The sequence below is a fragment of the Penicillium bovifimosum genome, assembly GCF_028826915.1.
Source record: "Penicillium bovifimosum strain IBT 22155 chromosome Unknown utg000002l_segment0_segment0, whole genome shotgun sequence".
Classification (NCBI taxonomy): domain Eukaryota; kingdom Fungi; phylum Ascomycota; class Eurotiomycetes; order Eurotiales; family Aspergillaceae; genus Penicillium; species Penicillium bovifimosum.
In genome coordinates this window covers 617,222-636,390 of record NW_026622711.1, presented here as the reverse complement: position 1 = coordinate 636,390, position 19,169 = coordinate 617,222, and the positions used below count along the sequence as shown (strand labels likewise).

At 49.9% G+C, this 19,169-nt stretch overlaps 4 protein-coding genes across 4 annotated transcripts; 2 read left to right on the top strand and 2 right to left on the bottom strand.

The window, feature by feature from the left end:
* Positions 1-3,635: 3,635 nt before the first annotated feature.
* N7515_001439 (DUF2457 domain-containing protein) lies at positions 3,636-5,807 on the top strand (the record flags this gene model as incomplete). Its single annotated transcript, XM_056662183.1, has 1 exon — positions 3,636-5,807. The coding sequence occupies one exon, from the start codon at positions 3,636-3,638 to the stop codon at positions 5,805-5,807; it is 2,172 nt and encodes a 723-aa protein (XP_056524296.1).
* Positions 5,808-6,692: 885 nt separating this feature from the next.
* Positions 6,693-7,867, top strand: sar1 (Arf family GTPase SAR1; the record flags this gene model as incomplete). Its single annotated transcript, XM_056662182.1, has 5 exons — positions 6,693-6,711; positions 6,987-7,090; positions 7,250-7,355; positions 7,408-7,755; positions 7,827-7,867. 5 exons carry the CDS (start codon positions 6,693-6,695, stop codon positions 7,865-7,867), a joined length of 618 nt encoding a protein of 205 aa, XP_056524295.1.
* Positions 7,868-8,993: 1,126 nt separating this feature from the next.
* glcA (type 1 serine/threonine-protein phosphatase catalytic subunit GLC7) lies at positions 8,994-10,367 on the bottom strand (the record flags this gene model as incomplete). Its single annotated transcript, XM_056662181.1, has 4 exons — positions 8,994-9,207; positions 9,284-9,583; positions 9,707-10,108; positions 10,191-10,367. 4 exons carry the CDS (start codon positions 10,365-10,367, stop codon positions 9,112-9,114), a joined length of 975 nt encoding a protein of 324 aa, XP_056524294.1. The 3' UTR covers positions 8,994-9,111.
* A 1,812-nt stretch (positions 10,368-12,179) lies between these two features.
* On the bottom strand, positions 12,180-14,667 carry N7515_001436 (leucine-rich repeat domain-containing protein; the record flags this gene model as incomplete). Its single annotated transcript, XM_056662180.1, has 2 exons — positions 12,180-14,531; positions 14,626-14,667. 2 exons carry the CDS (start codon positions 14,665-14,667, stop codon positions 12,180-12,182), a joined length of 2,394 nt encoding a protein of 797 aa, XP_056524293.1.
* Between the last annotated feature and the right edge of the window lie 4,502 nt (positions 14,668-19,169).

Below are 19,169 nucleotides of genomic sequence, written 5' to 3'. Positions count from 1 at the left end.
CGAGATGTTATTGGCATCGAGGGAGATATGGGGATACATCTGTAATTTCTATGGCGGGTCGGATCGCTGATCATCAATTGAGTAACTGCCACGAGTCACGACAGTAGGAACCTTGAAGGATCTCGCCACGAACACGGCGCTATTAGTGTTCACTTTCGCGAATCGCGATGTAGTTCGTGCACAATTTAGTATAGCTACCACTTACCCCACCGGAAGAAATTCTCCGGACACAAGGGAAGGTTCTCTTAGCCCATTCCATAATTCACAAGCCGGCTCGTCTCCAATTCCTGGTCATTGGCGTGCGGAGAGTCGTGAGTCGTGACAAAGCACACCCTGGTGAGGGGTGGCCAAGGACGCCGTAGACGCCTACTACTTTACCCCAGCCCGTCTGCGACATCGCTCCTGTCAGCGCGGGAACTTTTGTTTGGTTTTTAGCGGCATTTGAAGTAGACTGTCGTACATTCGTACATTCGTACTGCATACACTCTCGCATACGAGGTACGATTTCGATCGGTGTTCTTTGCGTCCGCTCCCGGTACCAGGAAGCAACATGCCAAAAAGAGTCGCATAGCGACTCGCTCTATGTTCCGGATTACCGCTTATAGCCATTGGCCTCGTTCTTCCCAATTTTGGTATGAACACGCGTACCTAAACGTAAACTTCTCACCAATATAGAGCCGCGATATGCAACGCAGTATGAGCTCAATGGCTTCGATCCAGGATCCGATCCCGTCGCGTTGCGAACAAGCTTCTTCTTCTATGGTGGATGCATTTGCCTCACACGGCTCGAGAGCAAACATGCAGTGTTTACTCGAGTGTTCTGACAGGGGTTATGCTGGTTCGCATCCATGGAGTGTGGGGGGATCTACTATTCGCGAAGCTTGTCGTGATCTAAACGGGTGTTTCAGGGCTTTGCAGACGGGGTTGTGGTTGCAGGTTGCATATCTCCGGGTCCAGTGGGTTTTCTTTCGGTTCTAGTACTAGTATTCGGAATTTGTTCTTTTTTTTGTTACGATCCGGTTTAATTATTGTACATAACTATAGTTTGTGCAAAGTAAGTCCTCTTCTCCAGTCAGGCGCCCCTCCTAGGGTGATCCCCCCGCTTGACCGCTTCTCTCTTGGTGTTGCCTTTGAAGGCGGGCGCATGTGTCTTCGTCAGCTTCCTAGGTTATTGGTGTCTTGGGATGTCATCGGGTCGATAGGTATGGATCTGAGCGGGGATTTCTTTGTTTGTTTCTTATTGTTCGGTGACTAAATCTGTCGGTGAAGAATAAAGATGCCTGGTGAAACGAGTCATAGTAGATCGGATGGAGATCGATTGTATGCCCAACTTGACGATCCTGATCCCTTCGCCTCATCAGATGAAGTATGTAATTCCGTATGGATTTGTAGTTTGTGTCTAAATTTGGCGGATCAGTAGGCAAGGCCGTGCTGGTGACAGGGTGAGCTTGGCATCCCTAGGAAATATGACTGCCTTTGGACTTGGCGCTGGAATAGGAGCCAATAACATAGATTCGATTCTACTGACTCAATAATCGAGTACAGCTGTGCAGCATGTACTCCGTTGCATGTACAACGCCCGGTGTTGATGTATACCAAGACTGATCTACCGGGAAGGAGCAGAGCCAAGCGCCAAGACCCTCCCTTGTGCTGCAGTTCGGATCAGGATGGAGTGGATACAACTGCGGTATTGCTTCATACACGATGTGTTCTGTACGATTAGTGTAGTATACAATTTATCCCTAGACTCCATCCGAAGAGCTCCGATAAAAGAGTCATGGGAAGTTCGAAATTAGTGAGGCCAAGGTGTTGAGGTGAAATGTGGCTGATCGCACATGTAACTCTACGTCATTAGAAAGGAACTGATTCCGCATCAGGGCAGTAAAGTGAAGAGAAACCAATACCAAGCATTCAGGTATGACTCCGGAGTCTGAAGGCATGACTGACACTTGCCAAGATGTCATTAATCTTAGGGGTACTCCAACCGATGAAGCGCGCACAGCGCGTTTATAGTTTCAGTTATCAGGTCAAGGTTCTTATTACCAATTCCCGTGGAGTAAGACCGTTGTTAGGGCAAACTTCGGCCAAGGCTGACGGCTCGGGACCATTCAGGCACAACGGTATTCTCCAATACCGCCTTTTCACACACTTAAAAGCCACTCTGACAGTCAGATGACCGTACCAATACACCTCGTGGCGATCGAAAATTTTCTTTTTTCTATTGTACTATGGTACTGTAAAGTATGGTCAGGAAGATTACCAACATCGAACTGCCGAAGGTGTTCCACATTGGACATCCATGTTAGACATCCATAGTGCTCGATTAATAGCTCAAATCTCTCACTGGTGCCAGGTGAATACAGATTCACCGCTGAGTTGGCAATTGACAAGTATTCAAGTGGATTCAACAGTCAATTTGAGCTTGCGATGTGAGGGTCAAGAGTCAGCCCTAATGGGGTTTAGTCTTAACACAAAATCCCTCATAGAAGTAGCCCGCGACCAGCAATTCAACAGACAATGGTCATCGTTAGATGGTCCACTTGAATGAATTGGCTCCGATCCTCGATCCAGGAAACCGTGGCTTTGTGCTACATTTAGCTGATATTTAGCGAGACCTTGACTTTGAACAAAGCGTTTACTAATGGTATAGTTATTAACATCGTCTACAGCCGATTACAAATATAGTATTAAAGAACTACTGTACATGTATTCGTACCCATACAAGGAACGATGTCCAGTGGAGAAGTCAAGTGGCAAGGTGAATTTCCTGAGGAAGAAATGTTAACCCTGATAATTACAGGTAAGCAGAGCAGATTGGCTGGAAAGAAATGCAGAGTAATGGAGTAATTTGGGGGCCCGTTGGGGGGTAAAATGTGGTTAGCAAAAATACACGAAAATATCAAATTGAAACGAAAAGTGAGAAAAAAGTAAAAATAAATGACCACACTAAACTCAAAGCGGCTATGCCGGACTGCCGTATCGTCACTCCCACTCTCCTCTCCTCCCCTCCAAGACTTCGGAAACCCCTGCACCTCTTCTATGCGAGATCTTCTTATTCTCTTTTATTATCGTCGAACTTTTCCCCCATCTTCGCTTTTCTTTCTTTCCTTTCCTTTCAAAATCTCCACTCTCCACTCTCCCATTTCTCATTCCTTGACATTCTGGACATTCTTGCTTTTTAACCTTATCTCGATCCCCTCTACGGAATCCAGCACGGGCCTGCCACGCCTGTAGGTATTCGACAGCGAGATCTAGTTCACTCCACCTCAACATTGAATTGCTATCCTAGAGGATAATTATCGATCTTGGCGAACATCCTCCTGTCATTCGTCGACAACCCCCTAGCCATGCGTTACATATCATGACAATCGTCCTCGTCTGGGACATCTTGTTCTGCCCTCAGGGTCGATCACTTTCACGTTGATTGACGCCGAGAGAGCATTTGTTCAAGGAAAGACCTCTTTTTGTCTTCTCGAGCAACATTTACACCTTCGCCTTCGACTCGACACTCCGCCACCCGCCTCATCCTCCTCTTCTCTACCTGGAACTATACCGTGAACCCTTTTCCCTCTCTTTGAGATATGGCCCAGTTTCGCGGCGGAGAAAGAACGTTTTCGTTACATAACCTCTTGAGGATGCTTCTTTCATCGAATTCGTCCAGCAAGTCGGCCCACGATGAGGGCGACTTGGCTGAGGACATTGATGAGCCTCCCGATCACCGCATGCACGCCACCCCGATGAATCCCGAACAGATTGTCCTTCCCCGGCCAGCAGTGGACCGCACGGAATCTTTGCTCACGCGCGCGTTGAAGAGCAGCCCCGAGATGTCCCCCACCGACCCCCATACCTCCCACTACGACTCCTACATGTACCGATCCTACCCTCACAGCAACATCAGTGGCATTTCAACAGCCGAGCTCACCAGTGACGGTGGTCTCACTAGCCCGTCACTGTCCAACACGCCCAGCCCGCCTTTACCCCCGCAAATGATGAGCAACGCTGCAATGATGGGCAAGAAAGGTCCGACGCCTAAGGTGAACTTCGCTACTCCCAGTGAGACTACCGTTGAAGCCGGTCTTGGCCGCAAGCGATGCATCAGCTTCGCTTGTGGTCGCAAGACCGACGAGAAGCAACCGATGTCTCCCGTCTCGCCCTCTTCATCGCAAGAACTCCCGACACCCAAGGCCCAGGCATCGACACAGCCTCAGGAGGAAACCCCGGCCCAACCGCCCAAGCGCAAATCTGCCCTGACTTTCGTGTGCCCGGGACGGGAGACGGACTGCCAGAGAGAGCGATCTCCAGGACGCAAGCCTTCCCTTCGCCCACGGTGTCGTGGCTCTCCTGCGCCTGTTGTCCGCAGAGCGTCCCCCATCTCAAAGGAAACTCCCAAAGAAACCGCCAAGGAGGTGTCTGCGGCCGCTTTCACGGAACCCAAGGGTGTACCAACTCGTGGACTTGGCAAGTTTGAGGAATCCGAAGCCACTCGGTTCCATGAGTTTGCTAGCTCGATGGACGAGGACGACGAGTGGGTTAATAAGGAGACCGACTATTCGCAAAAGATCACTTTGAACGACTGTATGAAGAAGGAGATGGCCATCCGACGGCTCGGTGAACAGGCAGAGGCGGAGGCACTGGAAGAGGAAGACGACATGGATGACCTCCCCGACGATGACTCCACTGTCCACGACTTCTCTTCCGATGACGGCAATGAGTCGGACAACGAGGCCGGCTTTGCAGAATCTGATGACAGTGACGATGATGGCTCGGACGGCGAGTTTTGGGGCTCATCAAACACTGTCTTGGAACCTACCAGTCAGCCTTTGGAAGCACGCCCCACCTTGATGGAACGCCGCGCCTCCAATACATCCATTGATTCCATGACAGACGACCACTCCTGGCTCCCAGCTCCCGTGCAAAAGCTCAGTACCCGTCGCACTTCGAAGGTTTCCAAAAGCATCAAGATCCGCCCAAGGACCCCGAACCTTCCCGATAGCACCGACTTTGTTTGTGGAACGCTCGACGAGGACCGCCCCCTCGAAGTTGCTTACAAGTCCTGCCTCGAACAGCGACGTCGCGCAAGGGAGGTTCTTATCCCGCAAGATATCGACCCCAGCTTCCCCACCAGCGATCCCGAAGACAACGAAGACCTCGAACCATCCGAGCATGAGCTTCACGATATGTCCTCTGGCGCAAGTTACCGTGATGAAAGCACTCGGGGACGTACCGAGGGTGTCTCTCGCAAGCAATCCCCTCGCCACTCCCCCAGGCGTCTGATGTCTCCTCCACCTCCCCGTGCCGGTCGTACCTCGCCTAAGCGGCTCAAGTCTCCGCCCCCACGCATGAGAGCCAGGTCGCCTATCCCGACCAAGTGGGAATTCACCACGGACATGCATATTGTCGAATCTCCCGAAGGTCTCAACATCAGCCATCTGGTTCAGCGCCGGCCTCTTATCCGCACCAAGTCACTGCCCCGTGACCCTAACCCTTTCTTTACTGGTCTCGACAAAGACCACCGCTGGCACGGCGTCTCACCAGCCACTGAGGCGCCAGAGCGCGATCACTCTCGTACCCGTGAACTACACACTCGTGGTCCCGTCGACATCGTCGAGGGACTCGAGAAAAAGCGCCAGAAACGCAAAGAGAAGTTCTGGCGCCAACACTGCCGCAAAGCTGCCAAAGAGCAGATGGGCAAACGGCCTATTCCCGGCCATGGAGCCGAACGGATGAAGGAGCTTGGCCTCGAAGTTGCTGAGAGGTGCAGAGCATATGGCGTCGGTCAAGACGTCCAGCTCGTCCTATCCGTTTAGGTGTCCCCGCCCCTCCCATTCTATTTTACCTTGTAAATACTTTTTATTACCCTTTTTTTCGGCTCGGGGGTCTTTGTATGACCTCTGCTCGGTTAGCGATCCGAGTGCCTTTCGCTTCTTCCACATACTTAGCCTACCTCGTGTTATCCACATGAACGGTCTTCTTTTTACCTTTTTCTTCTCTGATTCCCTTTTCTTATAATCCTACACGGAGGTGGCTCTTTCTCTGCATTTTCTTTCGGAAGTATTTCTATAACCATTCTTTTCCCTCTTTTCGTTAGTGCGGTCCCGAGGACTTGCTGGAGGTATTTTCCTTGTCGTTGCATGGTTGCGGTGCATATACCCCCTATCTGGCTTTTCTGCATTGTGAATAAACAGGTCATCAGTCTGATGAGAGTGAATATGAATATTTATAAATCTCTTCACCAGAATTCTCTATCAAGGTCCATATTGTCTACAATGGTAAGATATCATTGGCTTGGACAAAGTCGAGTAGTGGCGAGTACTAGATATTTGCCACGATGAACTCAGGACCTTGAGAAGGGCATGCAAGTTGCAACCATGACCTCGGGATGAATCGGAAATTCAACTCTGTAGTACTGTGTAGTTACAATACTCTGCTGTACTCCGTACTCAAGCCAGCCTAAACAAGCCCTAAAATAGGAAAATAGGAAATCGTAAATCGGACCTGATAACAGCTCGAGGTCCCGATCTCCCTGCCTAAGGCACCAATCCCGAAAACAACATCCAACCTGTCTTCTTGGCTTCTATCTCCTCCCACCCCCCATCCATCCATCTCTCCCCAATCAGCCAGTCACTGTTTGAATTCTGTGATATCCGTCACATACACTTCCTCTATTACTTTCTGATTCTGGCCCCTTCACAATGTGGATCATCAACTGGTGTAAGTAATCTTCCCGATACCGACACCCGGACTGTCCTTCCCGACACAACACCCGAACTGTCTGCGCCCACCGTCAGCGACCGAACCCAGATACACGGGGATAGCAAGCGAGATGTTGCCAGGCACATACTCCGTATCCTGTCAACGCTTCTGGGCTGAGAGAATGTCTCCAAATCAACCCGCTGCGTGCGACGGCTGTGCCGCGGCATCGTGTGCTTGTGACAGAGCTGTGTTGAGGATGTTCTGTGCGATGCTGATCTTGTATCTCTGTATAGTCTACGATGTTTTGGCCTCGCTGGGTCTCCTCAATAAGCACGCAAAGCTTTTGTTCCTCGGTCTTGACAATGCCGGCAAGACGACGCTGTTGCATATGTTGAAGGTTAGTCGACTTGGGTGGATAGCTTGATGTCTTGGGATTCTGTTCCGGTGTTTGCAACCCTGGATCTGGTAGCGCTGTGCAGATCCTGGGTGATAACCTACAGCGGATATCAAAGCTGGACCTTGTTATGAGCTTTCGCTGACAGATGGGAATTAACAGAACGACCGTGTCGCCGTCCTTCAGCCTACCGCACACCCCACCTCCGAGGAGCTGGCTATCGGCAACAACCGCTTCACGACCTTCGATCTCGGCGGTCACCAACAGGGTGAGTGGAGTCCTTCGAGGGGATTGTGATCGCGCAGCGCAAATTCCAACAGTCTTCTTTTCCCTTGAATGGAACACAACTAACGACCAATTCTTCACAGCCCGCCGTCTCTGGAAGGACTACTTCCCCGAAGTCAGTGGAATCGTCTTCCTCGTCGACGCCAAGGACTACGAGCGCTTCCCCGAGTCCAAGGCCGAGCTCGACGCCCTGCTCGCCATGGAGGAGCTCGCCAAGGTTCCCTTCCTCGTCCTCGGAAACAAGATCGATCACCCGGATGCCGTCAGCGAGGATGAGCTCCGCCACCAGCTCGGTCTCTACCAGACCACTGGTAAGGGCAAGGTTCCTCTCGAGGGAATCCGGCCTATTGAGGTGTTCATGTGCAGTGTTGTTATGCGTCAGGGTGAGTTTCAACTTCTGGCATCAAGTCCGTGGTCCGGAACGAGAATTGCTGATCTTTTTTTTTTTTTGCAGGATATGGCGAGGGCATCAGATGGTTGTCCCAATACGTCTAAACAGTTCTGTTTCCCGCATATTAACCTCTCCACATAATAACACCCGTTCCAAACCCGCATTTCTTCAATTGTCTCATTCGACCACTCCTTACTCTAGTGAGGATGGTCCGGTGCTCGACAATTCCCATTACCAAACATCCGAATTAAAGCGTCTAACTATCTAGTCACGCTTTCCCCTCGCCTCAACCCTTCAAATCAAATACGTCTTGAATGTGTTTACTCGACGACGCTGTACCCCCCTTACCATATTCACGTTTGTTCAATTTTCTTTTGAATTCTTTGGTTTTTCACTTCAAGCTAGCTAGCCGATCTCTTTCTGGTTTATTATAGTCTAAAGACCTTGTATTTGGTTTTTCCTAATGCGTAGCACCGAGGGATCAATAGTGGTGTGCCTCTGTACTCTGTACGCATATCTGATAAGGTAAATATACGCTAACTAACTACAATGTTGCGGATTCAAATCTAGTAATATGCATTGACTTCAGATTGAATGCCCAGTTGGAAAGGGATGGATATCCTGCCTACACAACATGTGATCTAGACCTCCGGCAGAAGTTCAACTCCAGATAAGATGCACGGAAGTGATATCTTCAATACAACCTCCGCTGGATGAAACGGAGTCCCCGTGTAGCTCCGCGATACGATGCAGAAGGTGGTTAAGGCGGAAACGAGACTACCGCGTACGGGAGGAGCTAGAGAAAGATGAGAAAGACGAATATGATTCATAAGAGAACACAAACACATGCGGTCAGGAGCAGGAACGATAAGTTGAGTAAAGAAGGGGAAAAAAGATAAAATAAACCAGTTCCTTTCTCCGTTCCAGAATGGTGAAAGGAGAACACATTCCAGCCCAGAAACAGAGAAAAGAAGTCGAGAGAAAAGACGAGATAAGCATTTGAACTCCGCTCCGGGTGTACAGAGGTCGCGCGGATCGGCCAGGAAATCGATGAGGTAGACTGATGTTTTGGGTTTCGCATGTCGCACTGGGAGAGTCCGTTTCGGCAGAGGGTGAGAGGAGTTGCGATATTGGAGAAACCTGGGGATATTATGTCGGAGTTGGAGGATGTCGGGCTGCCCTGAATGCGAATGAGGGCTTCCTCGGTCGTTCATCGTTCTCGTGGATCCGGGTGGGGACTCGCGGCGGGGGTCGTAGGGAGGATGTCATGAGGGCGCTGTTAAAGAGATTTGTGAAAGGCTTATCTCCGCCCGAACCTGCTGCACATGGGGAAGCTCGTATTGATTCTTTATTTCTTCTTTTGCTTTCGCGGAGGAGTGACGGGACCGCCGGCGCTCATGCCACCGTAAACGTACTTTTGCTTTTTCTCGGCTGGTTTCAAGATCTGTGGAAGACGAAAAGAGCATAGGTTAGAAAATGATCTCTGTAAAAGGTGGGAGGGAAGAATATGGAAATCTCACCTGGAAGGAGCAGAGCAGGCTCTCGTCAACACTCATCATTGCACCGGCATTATCGAACTCGCCACAGTAGTTGGGCGCACTGAATAGTGTAACCAGCTGGCGCTTGGAGAAGAACTCATATCCATCCTCCACAACTTGGTGTGCACGGCAAATTAGATCCATATCATGTTTTTGGAGGAAGCGCGAAACCACGTCGGGGCCGAATGTGAATGAGACACCTCTGTCGTTCTCGCTCCAGCCGGTAATATCCTTATCGGGGTCGGACCACAGAAGATCGCACAGAAGACCGCAGTCGGGAATCTAATTCCAGTCAGTGATTTTGGCCTTCAGCGGCAAACTGAGACCCCCGGCAGCCGCTTATCTTCTCGCTGCCAATGAGACCACACACCAGGGGGTTCAGTAAATTGAGCAGGTGTAACTTACATCAGTGGGGCGCATGACACGGCGAATCTGCTCCATGGAGTTGAGGTCAGGGCTCAGGCCACCGTGCATGGTGAAGATCTTCTCATCAATAATGGCAGCAATGGGAAGGCAGTTGAAGCAATCGGTGAAAGTCTTCCAGAGCTTGATGTTGTATCGGCGCTTGCACTCATCGTAGAAACCGTAGATACGGTTGATCGAGGCACACTCGTGGTTTCCACGCAGAATGAAGAAGTTCTCGGGGTACTTGATCTTGTAGGCAAGGAGAAGGCAGATGGTCTCGAGCGACTGCTTGCCACGGTCGACATAATCACCGAGGAAAAGGTAGTTGGCCTCCGGAGGGAAACCGCCGTATTCGAAGAGACGAAGGAGATCGTAGTATTGGCCGTGAATATCACCGCAAATCTAGAGATAGCCACTGCGTTAGACGGAGGGCGATTGCCGACCCGAGCGGTCGCTCGGACACGAATGAGAAAAAAGAACATACCTTGATAGGCGCCTCCAATTCGAGAAGAATGGGCTGGGAGATAAAGATCTCACGAGCCTTGGTGCAGAGGAATCGGATCTCTGACTCCAGCAGCTGAACCTGCTTGCCAGGGCGGCTACCCCTCACCTCCAACAGCCGATCGATGATTGAGTCCAAATCCACTTCTTGGTCGGCCATAGCGAATAATGTCTAACGCAAAAACACGAAAGAAAGAAAAGAAAAATGGGGGGGAGAAAAGAAACGGAAAGGAACGCGGGTGGAAGAGAGACTTCCGAAGCGATCGGGTGAGGATAACAGAGGTTTGATGACGCGGCGGTTATATCCTGTGACTGGTGGGAGAAACACACGTTAATAAAGCATTCCAAATTGGCACAATATTCAGTCTGTATTTCAAATCCCACGATAAGGCGAAAACGATGGGCGCGCTCGAGTTTTTCGCTGATTTTTCTCCCCCTTGGCGGTAGGAGTCGTGGGAGTGAAGCAGCTGGAAAACAAAAGGATAGGATGACTTACCAAACAGAAGGTTTCAAGATCAAAGAGATCAACAGAAGGGCCCCAACGGCCGCGAAAGAACAGATCAAGCAGATATCCCAGATGGGGCTTGGATGGTGCCTATCCGGGTTGTGGTGGTACGCGCACAATAGGAGAACAGCGACTGGCTCCTAGACGTCTCGAAATATGGACGAGGATGAGCGAACGAGCACCGGACTAGCAGAATCTGACGGAATTATGCTTGATGGAAGAAGTCGGAGGGGGGTTGAGTTGAATCGTTTGGAAAGAGTCGAGGCCAAGGTGGAGAAGTCTCAATCAAGGGAGAAATTTTTCTCGGGTAATAGAATACTAGAAGAGTTGACTAATGGATGTGAACTCGAAGAACAACATCAATGTAGAGAGATGGGTTGAAGAGAGAGAGGAAGAAGAGAACCTTTTTGAGGAAGAAAGCGGGAAGTTTCTCCATTTTGTGTTTGCGCGTGTTTGGTCTTCCCTATCAAGGGGGATTGAAGTATACGTCTATCGTCTCTCGTCTTGCTTGGATTTCCAATGCTCTTCTATTTCTTCTATGTGTACGACAGACGACTTACAACGCTTGGAGCCTTGGAGCCTTGGACTAATTGCTATAAAAAATCTGCTTGCATAGAGGGGTTCTGGCGTTCGAGGTCGAGACTTCAAAGCCTCGACGCCATATGGGGCCCAAGCACGAAGACAAGGCTTGAAATACTACTAGTGTCTTTGAACTAGTTATACTCACATACCGAATGGGGTTTATAATGTCTTTGTGTTCCTGTATACTTCCGATTAGATCCGTGTATCCCATGGGATTCGTTGTCTCTATGCATACTCGAGGCTTGGAAATGGAAGTAGGAAATTGTATCTCCAAACAAGAATAGTCTCATAGCTGCTGCTCATCCAGGTATCTTTCATGGAGCACAGAGGGAATCGCTTGAACACAACGACACCGGAGAAAGATGGAGAAATCAAAAGGAACAAGAGGGGAATTAGAACAAATCGACAAGATCCTCCAACGCCAACATGCCCGAAAATCAGAATCATACAGTACACGCTAGAACCGAAACAAAAGATCTTTCACTGTGCCTTCCATAGATCAAGACAGCCCTCCAAAAACGGGCCATCGCAAGATGCTTTTTGGAATAAGAGAAATGAAGACAGCACGCATTGAAGAAAAGCAAAGAGGAAGGCCGTAAATAGTTCAAACATCCGACCCACCATGTCTCATAAGTCATCCAACGCCGAAAACGATGCATAGAATGATCAGCTGCTTGTGACATGCTGAAAATAAGTTGTTCAAATGAGCCCCGGTGGACACCGCCAGGGTATTTTCGTCCCTGTGGAGAAAGAAAAAAAAGAGAATATGTCCTGCCGAGTCAGGTTTTCGTCACGGACACGACAGGAAGCCTCCAAATGAAGTGGAAGAGGGAGGCGAACGGAGTTTGGCGAGAAATGTTGTAGCCAATAAGTTCAGATAACTTTTTATCCACTGAGTGCATGTCCACTCAAGATGGCTTGAGTGGTCGAGCGGGTGAGTGATGGCGTGGAGATATGAGCGGAATGGTCCAAACCAGCGCCAGAGCTATGAGCGAAGTCTTTGTGGGAGTTATCCCAGTCATTCTCTCCGAGAACGGTGAGCCAATTATGGCCCACGTCCTGACGGAGGACTTCTAGCTGCTGGCGGCAAAACTCTTCGTCCATACTCCTATCCTTGCTCGGTGACGGGTGAAGGAGAGGAGGACTCGGCGAATGTGAAGGTTTGGTAGGGCTTTGGATGCTCGGCGGCCCGGACAGCCACGGCCGATCAAGAGGAATAACTGGCGGGTGGTCGACGGGTGCTTGAATCTGCTGAACGGGAAGAACTGGATGAGCGGTAATCGCTGTGTTGCCCAGGCCATCGGTGGTAAATGGGTTGTCCACCGAGATATCGACTATCCTGCGCCGTTGGAGCTTTTTGCGACCTTTGGTTCCCCCGTCGGTTTCCTTGGGCTGCGAGCCGTTCATTTGCAGGCCCCCCTCGTCTTCCTGGGGTTTGTAGTTTGCGAGATCATGTGGAACTTTCGAGATAGTGGCCTTTTGCACGACAGTTGAGTCATCTGCCGGGCTGCAACGCACGACCGGTGCAGCCTGAGGCTCGGCTATCCGTTCAACCAGCTGCTTCCTTTCAGTGTAACCCGGACCTCTGCCATCAATGATGATGTCCTCGGAGTAACCGGGCGTCCGGCGGAAGAGATTCATAATCACAACTCGATACCCAGAGTGGGTCTTGACGAACGGATTGCCAGATACCCAAATCTCCCGTATCTCAGGGAGACTGGTCAGCCGTGCTAATTCAGTCGGATCCGTCAGGTTGTTGTCCCGAAGATCCAATCGTTCCAATGAGAGCAATCGCTCAATGCCCGCGAGTGAACGAATGCGATTGCCGCGGAGGGTGAGAACGGTAATGGCTGGAAGAGGATTCCGGGTGAGTGAGTGGAGAGATTCAATCATGCAATACGACAAGTTAAGGGCCCTCAATGCTACCAATGACGCTAGGCCATCGGGAATTTCAGTCAGAAGGTTGGAAGACAGATCGAGCGAGTTGAGACTGTTGGCCACAGGAGCCAGACTAGCAGCAGAAACAGATGTCAAAGAATTTTCCGGGAGGCCCAGGTGTCGCAGGAATCTCCATTTCGAAGGGGAGAGGACGTCTGCGAGAAGATTGGTGGAGCTTCCGGTGCGATAGCTATTAGAAACCTCACTTGATTCCGAACTTGCGGAGCCGGTGCGCCGAATTTGCCGAGACTGGCCTCGTCGGTGGCCGTGCTTTGTGACTGGTCGAGTGGGAGAAACACTTCCAGCCCTAGTGCGAATCTTGGCGCCTTCTGAGCCAGCCCGAATCATAGGGACGGACTTTGGACTGGTGCTGGTACCGAATGCTGTGTCCACGATTGGAGACCCCGGCGCGGAAAGAGAATTGCTCTGATCGGGAGTATGAACTGGTTGACCGCTGGAACTGCTCCATCCCAGTGAAGGCGATTGTTGGGACTTGGCAGACCGCCGGCGGCGTTTATCAATATCGTCCAACACGATCCTCGTCAACAGGTCGGCCGGATCATCCAGGTGGGCTCTCTTCAGTGTCAGGGTGCGTAGTTGCTCGGACAATCTGTCCCAGCCATAGAAAGAACGGTAGTCTAAATCAATGATCTCTAAAGCGCTCAAGTTCTTGAAGGAATGCAGCGGCACAGCCGTGTCGAAAGGAAATTCTTCATATCCAGAAATCAAAGGAGCGCGGTGGTCTGGAGCAAGGCGTAGACACGGAATCTTGGTGAAGGCAGAGTACAGGTACTTCAGGTCCATTTCCAAGGCGGCCTTGGCCCTTTCCGATTTACTGGGGGTGTCCCTGGAACCAATGCGGAACGATGACCAGAGATCGGTCATACCGGACATGACACTACGAACACTGGAAACCGAATGGATCGAGGCCCCGTCGCCCCGGGACTGCTGAGGTTTGTTCAGGAATGAAACATAGGACTGCGAGACCTCGGTGTGGATGTTTTCCAATCTGATGTTCATAGGGCCCACGGCAATGCTCAGTTCTTCGAAGCGGGATAGAAGGTAGAATAGGTGGTGCGGCGTCAATGTCAATTTGGCGGTTTTGGAGTTCTGCGACATGAACTTCAATGCTGCAGATGAAAAAGCCGCGGCTAAGGTTGAGGAGGTTGAGGCAAAGGAGCTACCAGGGGTCAAGGGACCACTCGGTGATTGTGGGATGGCATTCTTGGCAGGTTGGCGGCGAAGCTGCAATGCATTGGCGAGCGCCTTCTCGTGGGTGCGAACGTAGCTAGCGACATTCTGTAGCGCGCCTGTGTTAGCTGTATATACGACCAAAGATTCACAAACACGACTATGCTTTCACGTCACACATCTGCTATACAGGAACACAAACCTTTATGAAAAGCTGTCCATCCCCAGTGTTTAATTTCTCCATGACGCCAGCGGGGATTCCGGTGGTGGGCCGGGAGAACTCTGAAGATGGATAGCTTCAACAGATGTTACTAGAGGTGGTCGACATCTTGCTTATGCGACTCGAATGAAACCCGAAAAAGAAAGAAAAAAAAATCGGGGTTCTGAATGCGAGGGTTAGCAACAGTGTACTGGAAGTGATCAGTCTCATCGGGGAGGTTTGGGATATTGAAGACTCCTGGGTGTGGCAGGCGAGTCAGGGGGGTTAGGGAGGAACGTGGGGGCATAGTACCTGAAGAAGAAATGTTCGAGTGAAACACCAACTCGACCTCCTCTCAGTGACCTCGAAATATGGAGGGGAATGAGAGAATGAAGCAAAAGGGTGAGGAGGGAAAAGGTGGCACGGGGTAACCAATTATTTAGCTAAATAATACGGGCTTATCCAGATAACACAATACGCCCGTGTACGCCGTAATACCGTCGACGTTTACAACATTTTAATTCTTATTTTTTGCTTTTATCAGCTGAGAGCATATTTAATGTTGATAGTCGTCTGATATCCTTCTGATTGGACTCTATCTCTCTTCTTTCCAAGTTCTTGATGTTATGCTTTCTCTTGCAATGATCGCAATTGTCCGCTCAACTTTAGGTGCTTTCTTCGTACATGATCCTCTTAATTCGACCTATCCAAGCACTATCGATGGGGCATATTAGTCTCGTACCGTACAGCCATCACTCACATAATAAATCGTCTCCTACTAATGCTGCAGCTACTATACCCAGGTGGGAGTGGCGAGCCTATGGAGACAGCGCCTAGGATTTTAGTTCGCCGACTTCCCTCCCGCGTCTATCAAAACGTTTCGAGTCCCCTATTACTCCATATAGGGCGATGCGCAAAAGTTCGATGAGCGATACTTAGTCTGTGACGGTTTGACCCCCTCTTGCATGGTTGAGCCGTACTAAATCCCATACAATGTCAACATTCTGAGCCGATCGTGAGCAAGGAAACTCAAACCATACATATGCTATCGGTGGGTCCTGTACCGTACCGAGGGGCTCTCTTTGATCGACAGTAGAAAAAAAATTTAACATCTTCCCATTCATGCACTTTGAAACCCGCCCCTCCTGGGAAACAGTTGAAACTTAACATCTCATGAAATCCCCGTCTAGTGGCGGCGTGATGATCAATTTCCGACGCAGCCACACGCAGGCAACTTCAGCCCACGATGCAGACCGGGTGGGAATGCTGAGAGCTGGTCTGGTTGCCCTGTGCACCTATTAGCCCACTTTTTTTTTTTTTAGGGTCAGTTCTTGTATCATCATTTGTTTTAGCTGTGAGTCTTGAGCGCAAAGCCCGACGATACGACTCACACCGTGTGCCCTTGCCGAATATGCCGTTGGTCATCTGTAGGCGTTAAAGGGGGTGCAGGCGATCAAATCAGGGTTGAGAGGGAAGCAAATGATCGCACGAGGCACACGATTGGCGGGGTGCACATGCATGGCTGGATATCTGCATACCCTCGCAGGATGCCTTTCTCCTGAAAACAGAAATAGTGGAGGCAGTCATTCGGGATATCAGTGAGAATGATGGTAACTAGGTGACCTAGTTGGGTGGTGTTATCTTGATAAATCCCTATGAACTGACGAATGGGAGGCGCTTAACTCGATTTCCCAATTACGCTATCTAGTATCGCCGAGTCGGGTTGGCTCGCACTGACGTCTGACATTCCTCTAGGCTGGTGGAGACGGTGGAAAACCGAAAATTGTGCGCTTTATGACTCCGAATATATACGAGCTTCAGACCGATGACATCAAAGTTATTTCTCCGATGTGCAAAACATCAGACTTCAGTCTCACAATGTGATACACGGAGTCGGATATAGATGAGTGTCAACCATGGATTCACTCGACCCCATCCCGATATCAGCCACACCGCTTCTACAAAATACGGACAAGGGCGGCTACCGACCCATGGTTCAGTGTTACCCCTTCATCTCTTTAAGTTGTCTGCTGTAGTATTTACTTCGCTAAAGACCAATAGAAGAAATGAATACATGTAGCTACAGAGTCAAAACCCCTAGAATACCTATGGAGTACAACGCAACCAACCACTTCTCGGAAATCACGTAGCTATTCAATGTTTCATATTTGAGCATCAAGGATGAATGCGCTGGGAACATTGAGCATCATTTATGGATCAAATTTGCCATGATTATTTTCTATCCCTGCGACAGATCCCAAAGCGCGGGGTACAACTGTAGTTAGATCAAAACATTGTGAACTAGCATTCCAGGGGATTTAAATGCTCCGCAAAGCTCGGTTCAACCTCAGACCCCAGCCCAGCTGCATGTTGTGACCTTGGTACTCTTTACGCAGTATGCGAGGAGTTTGCAGCATCCCTGCACATCGAAGTATGTGCTATGAAGCGCATATGTATGTACCATATGGGCACATCCTGGGGTCTCCAGAAGTGAAACACAACAAGATGTCAATGTCTTTAGCGGATCGGGCCTGAATGCCACCCCCAGAACTCTAGGAATGTTCAACACATGGAAATCCCACTTTCGACATAGCCAAGGAGAGGGGCACATGATGTACGATCATTTTGATCTACGTTGCCCCTCTCTCCCCCTACTACTGTACTGCGTACGTACGGGGTACGGCGGCACATTGTAGATAGTAGCTTAAATAGAACAACAAAGACCAGTTAAGTAAGATTGCCTTCGAGTATTAGTTACTTTAGGATGATGCCCGGCCTCGGAGATCCGAGGACATAATTCCCCACCATTCGACGGACCTTCCAAGCGGGTGCAGTATGGTGGGTGTTGGCCGTTGGGTCTGCTCATTGGGTGGGACCAGATACGGTCGTTTGCAAATTGCCGGCGCATTCCTTTGCCAAGACGCGATTTTATATTCTTCTTCTTCGCTCATATTCGGGGAGGATTGGTAGTTGAATCCAATAAGCGGGGGAACGGTTTCTCACCGGCTCCAATAACGCCACAATGATTGCGCGAGAGAAGATCCATGATCTGCATTGAGCCAAATCGGGAACCGACGTTCGAATTCGGGGTTGAAGATCGCTAAACCTGCCAAGACCTACTTGACTTCCGAGAGCGGGGCATTGGAAAAACCTTGACATGAGGCCGCTTAAATTTGGCTACCCCGGCACGTTCAAAGGATATTTCAAAAGGCTAAAACGGCGCGATCACGAGCGGCTACCGCGCGTTGCGGATAGTACGGAGTAAATAGTAAACTAATTTCTGTGCTCGCTTGGAATAAGCCGCATGCTGTCTCTCAAACTGATGTCTAGGAGTCGTGATAGTTGACTGAGTGTACTTCCACATGTTGTAGAATTGCAAGTGGCAATGAAGGTGATGGCCTGCACCATGTTTGCTTCTTCACATCCACATCTAAGGGTTCAACAAGTTGATCAACATGATCAGCATCGCGGACAAACACCAAATGGAAATACAGTAGCACCCGGAATATCCTCTCCTAAATGAGTCTAATTCCAACGGACTAAGCCTGCAGCTTGTGTGGACGGCGGGACGCTAAGGATCTTTAGTTGCTGCGAATCATCCTTGATATGGGCTGTTTCTAGATCAGGTGACTGGAATTATGCTTCTTTGCGTGAGACTAATATGAAAGGATGGTTCACATCTCGATCCACTATGCAGTATCTAAATGTCCGATATCGCGAGCACAAGCCTTTCTCGGTCCTTGGCCCGAGCTAGAGGGATGCTGACCGCCCGCCACCAACCCATAGGTTGCTTTCCCGGGCCTCCAATTCGGCCGTGACAAACAGACTCTACCGAGGCGCCTACCAATCAGGGGAGGACAGTCATATGTTTCTCAATACATGCGCTGCCCAGCATGTAGCGGTGAGATAAAGAGCAATTCTTTGAGCCGGAACAAAAGAAATTTTGCATATGGCCTTGAAGACGAATGCGATGACCCCGCTAATTGACCATGGAAGCCATTGAATAAATATTCTTTGCATTGAGGAATGTCAATTGCTTGTAAGACGTGCATGGGGGTTGCATTCCAACAATTTTTTATGCCACCGCACCGTCCGCACGGCCGGCGGCATCGTCGTATTCAAATGCCGTAGCCCTGTCGACGTGGGATGATGCCCGCCGTAATGTAAGTTGCACTGCGCAGGGACATTCGATCTTGATACAAAGAATGTTGAGGCCACAACAACGTGAAGACTGAATGATTGGCTTCTGGTAAATTCGCAAACCTCCCTTACTCTCGAAGCAAACATCCAAGATCCAAAGATTGGTTACCTAGCAGTTAGTTACCGAAGCATCCATGGTTTGGTCTGTTCTTATTCCCGAAGGTCCTTATCTGCCGGTGGCGGGGCGCAAAATCTGGATGACTCAGCTGATGCAAAATGAAGCTAGCCATTTTCGGAAACTCACCAGCCACAACGTGGGGATAAGCTGCACGTGATGTCAACGTCATTATGTACACCGTAGCGTCTCCATCCGGATTTCGAGGTACCTCACTAGCTGTTGACTCTTG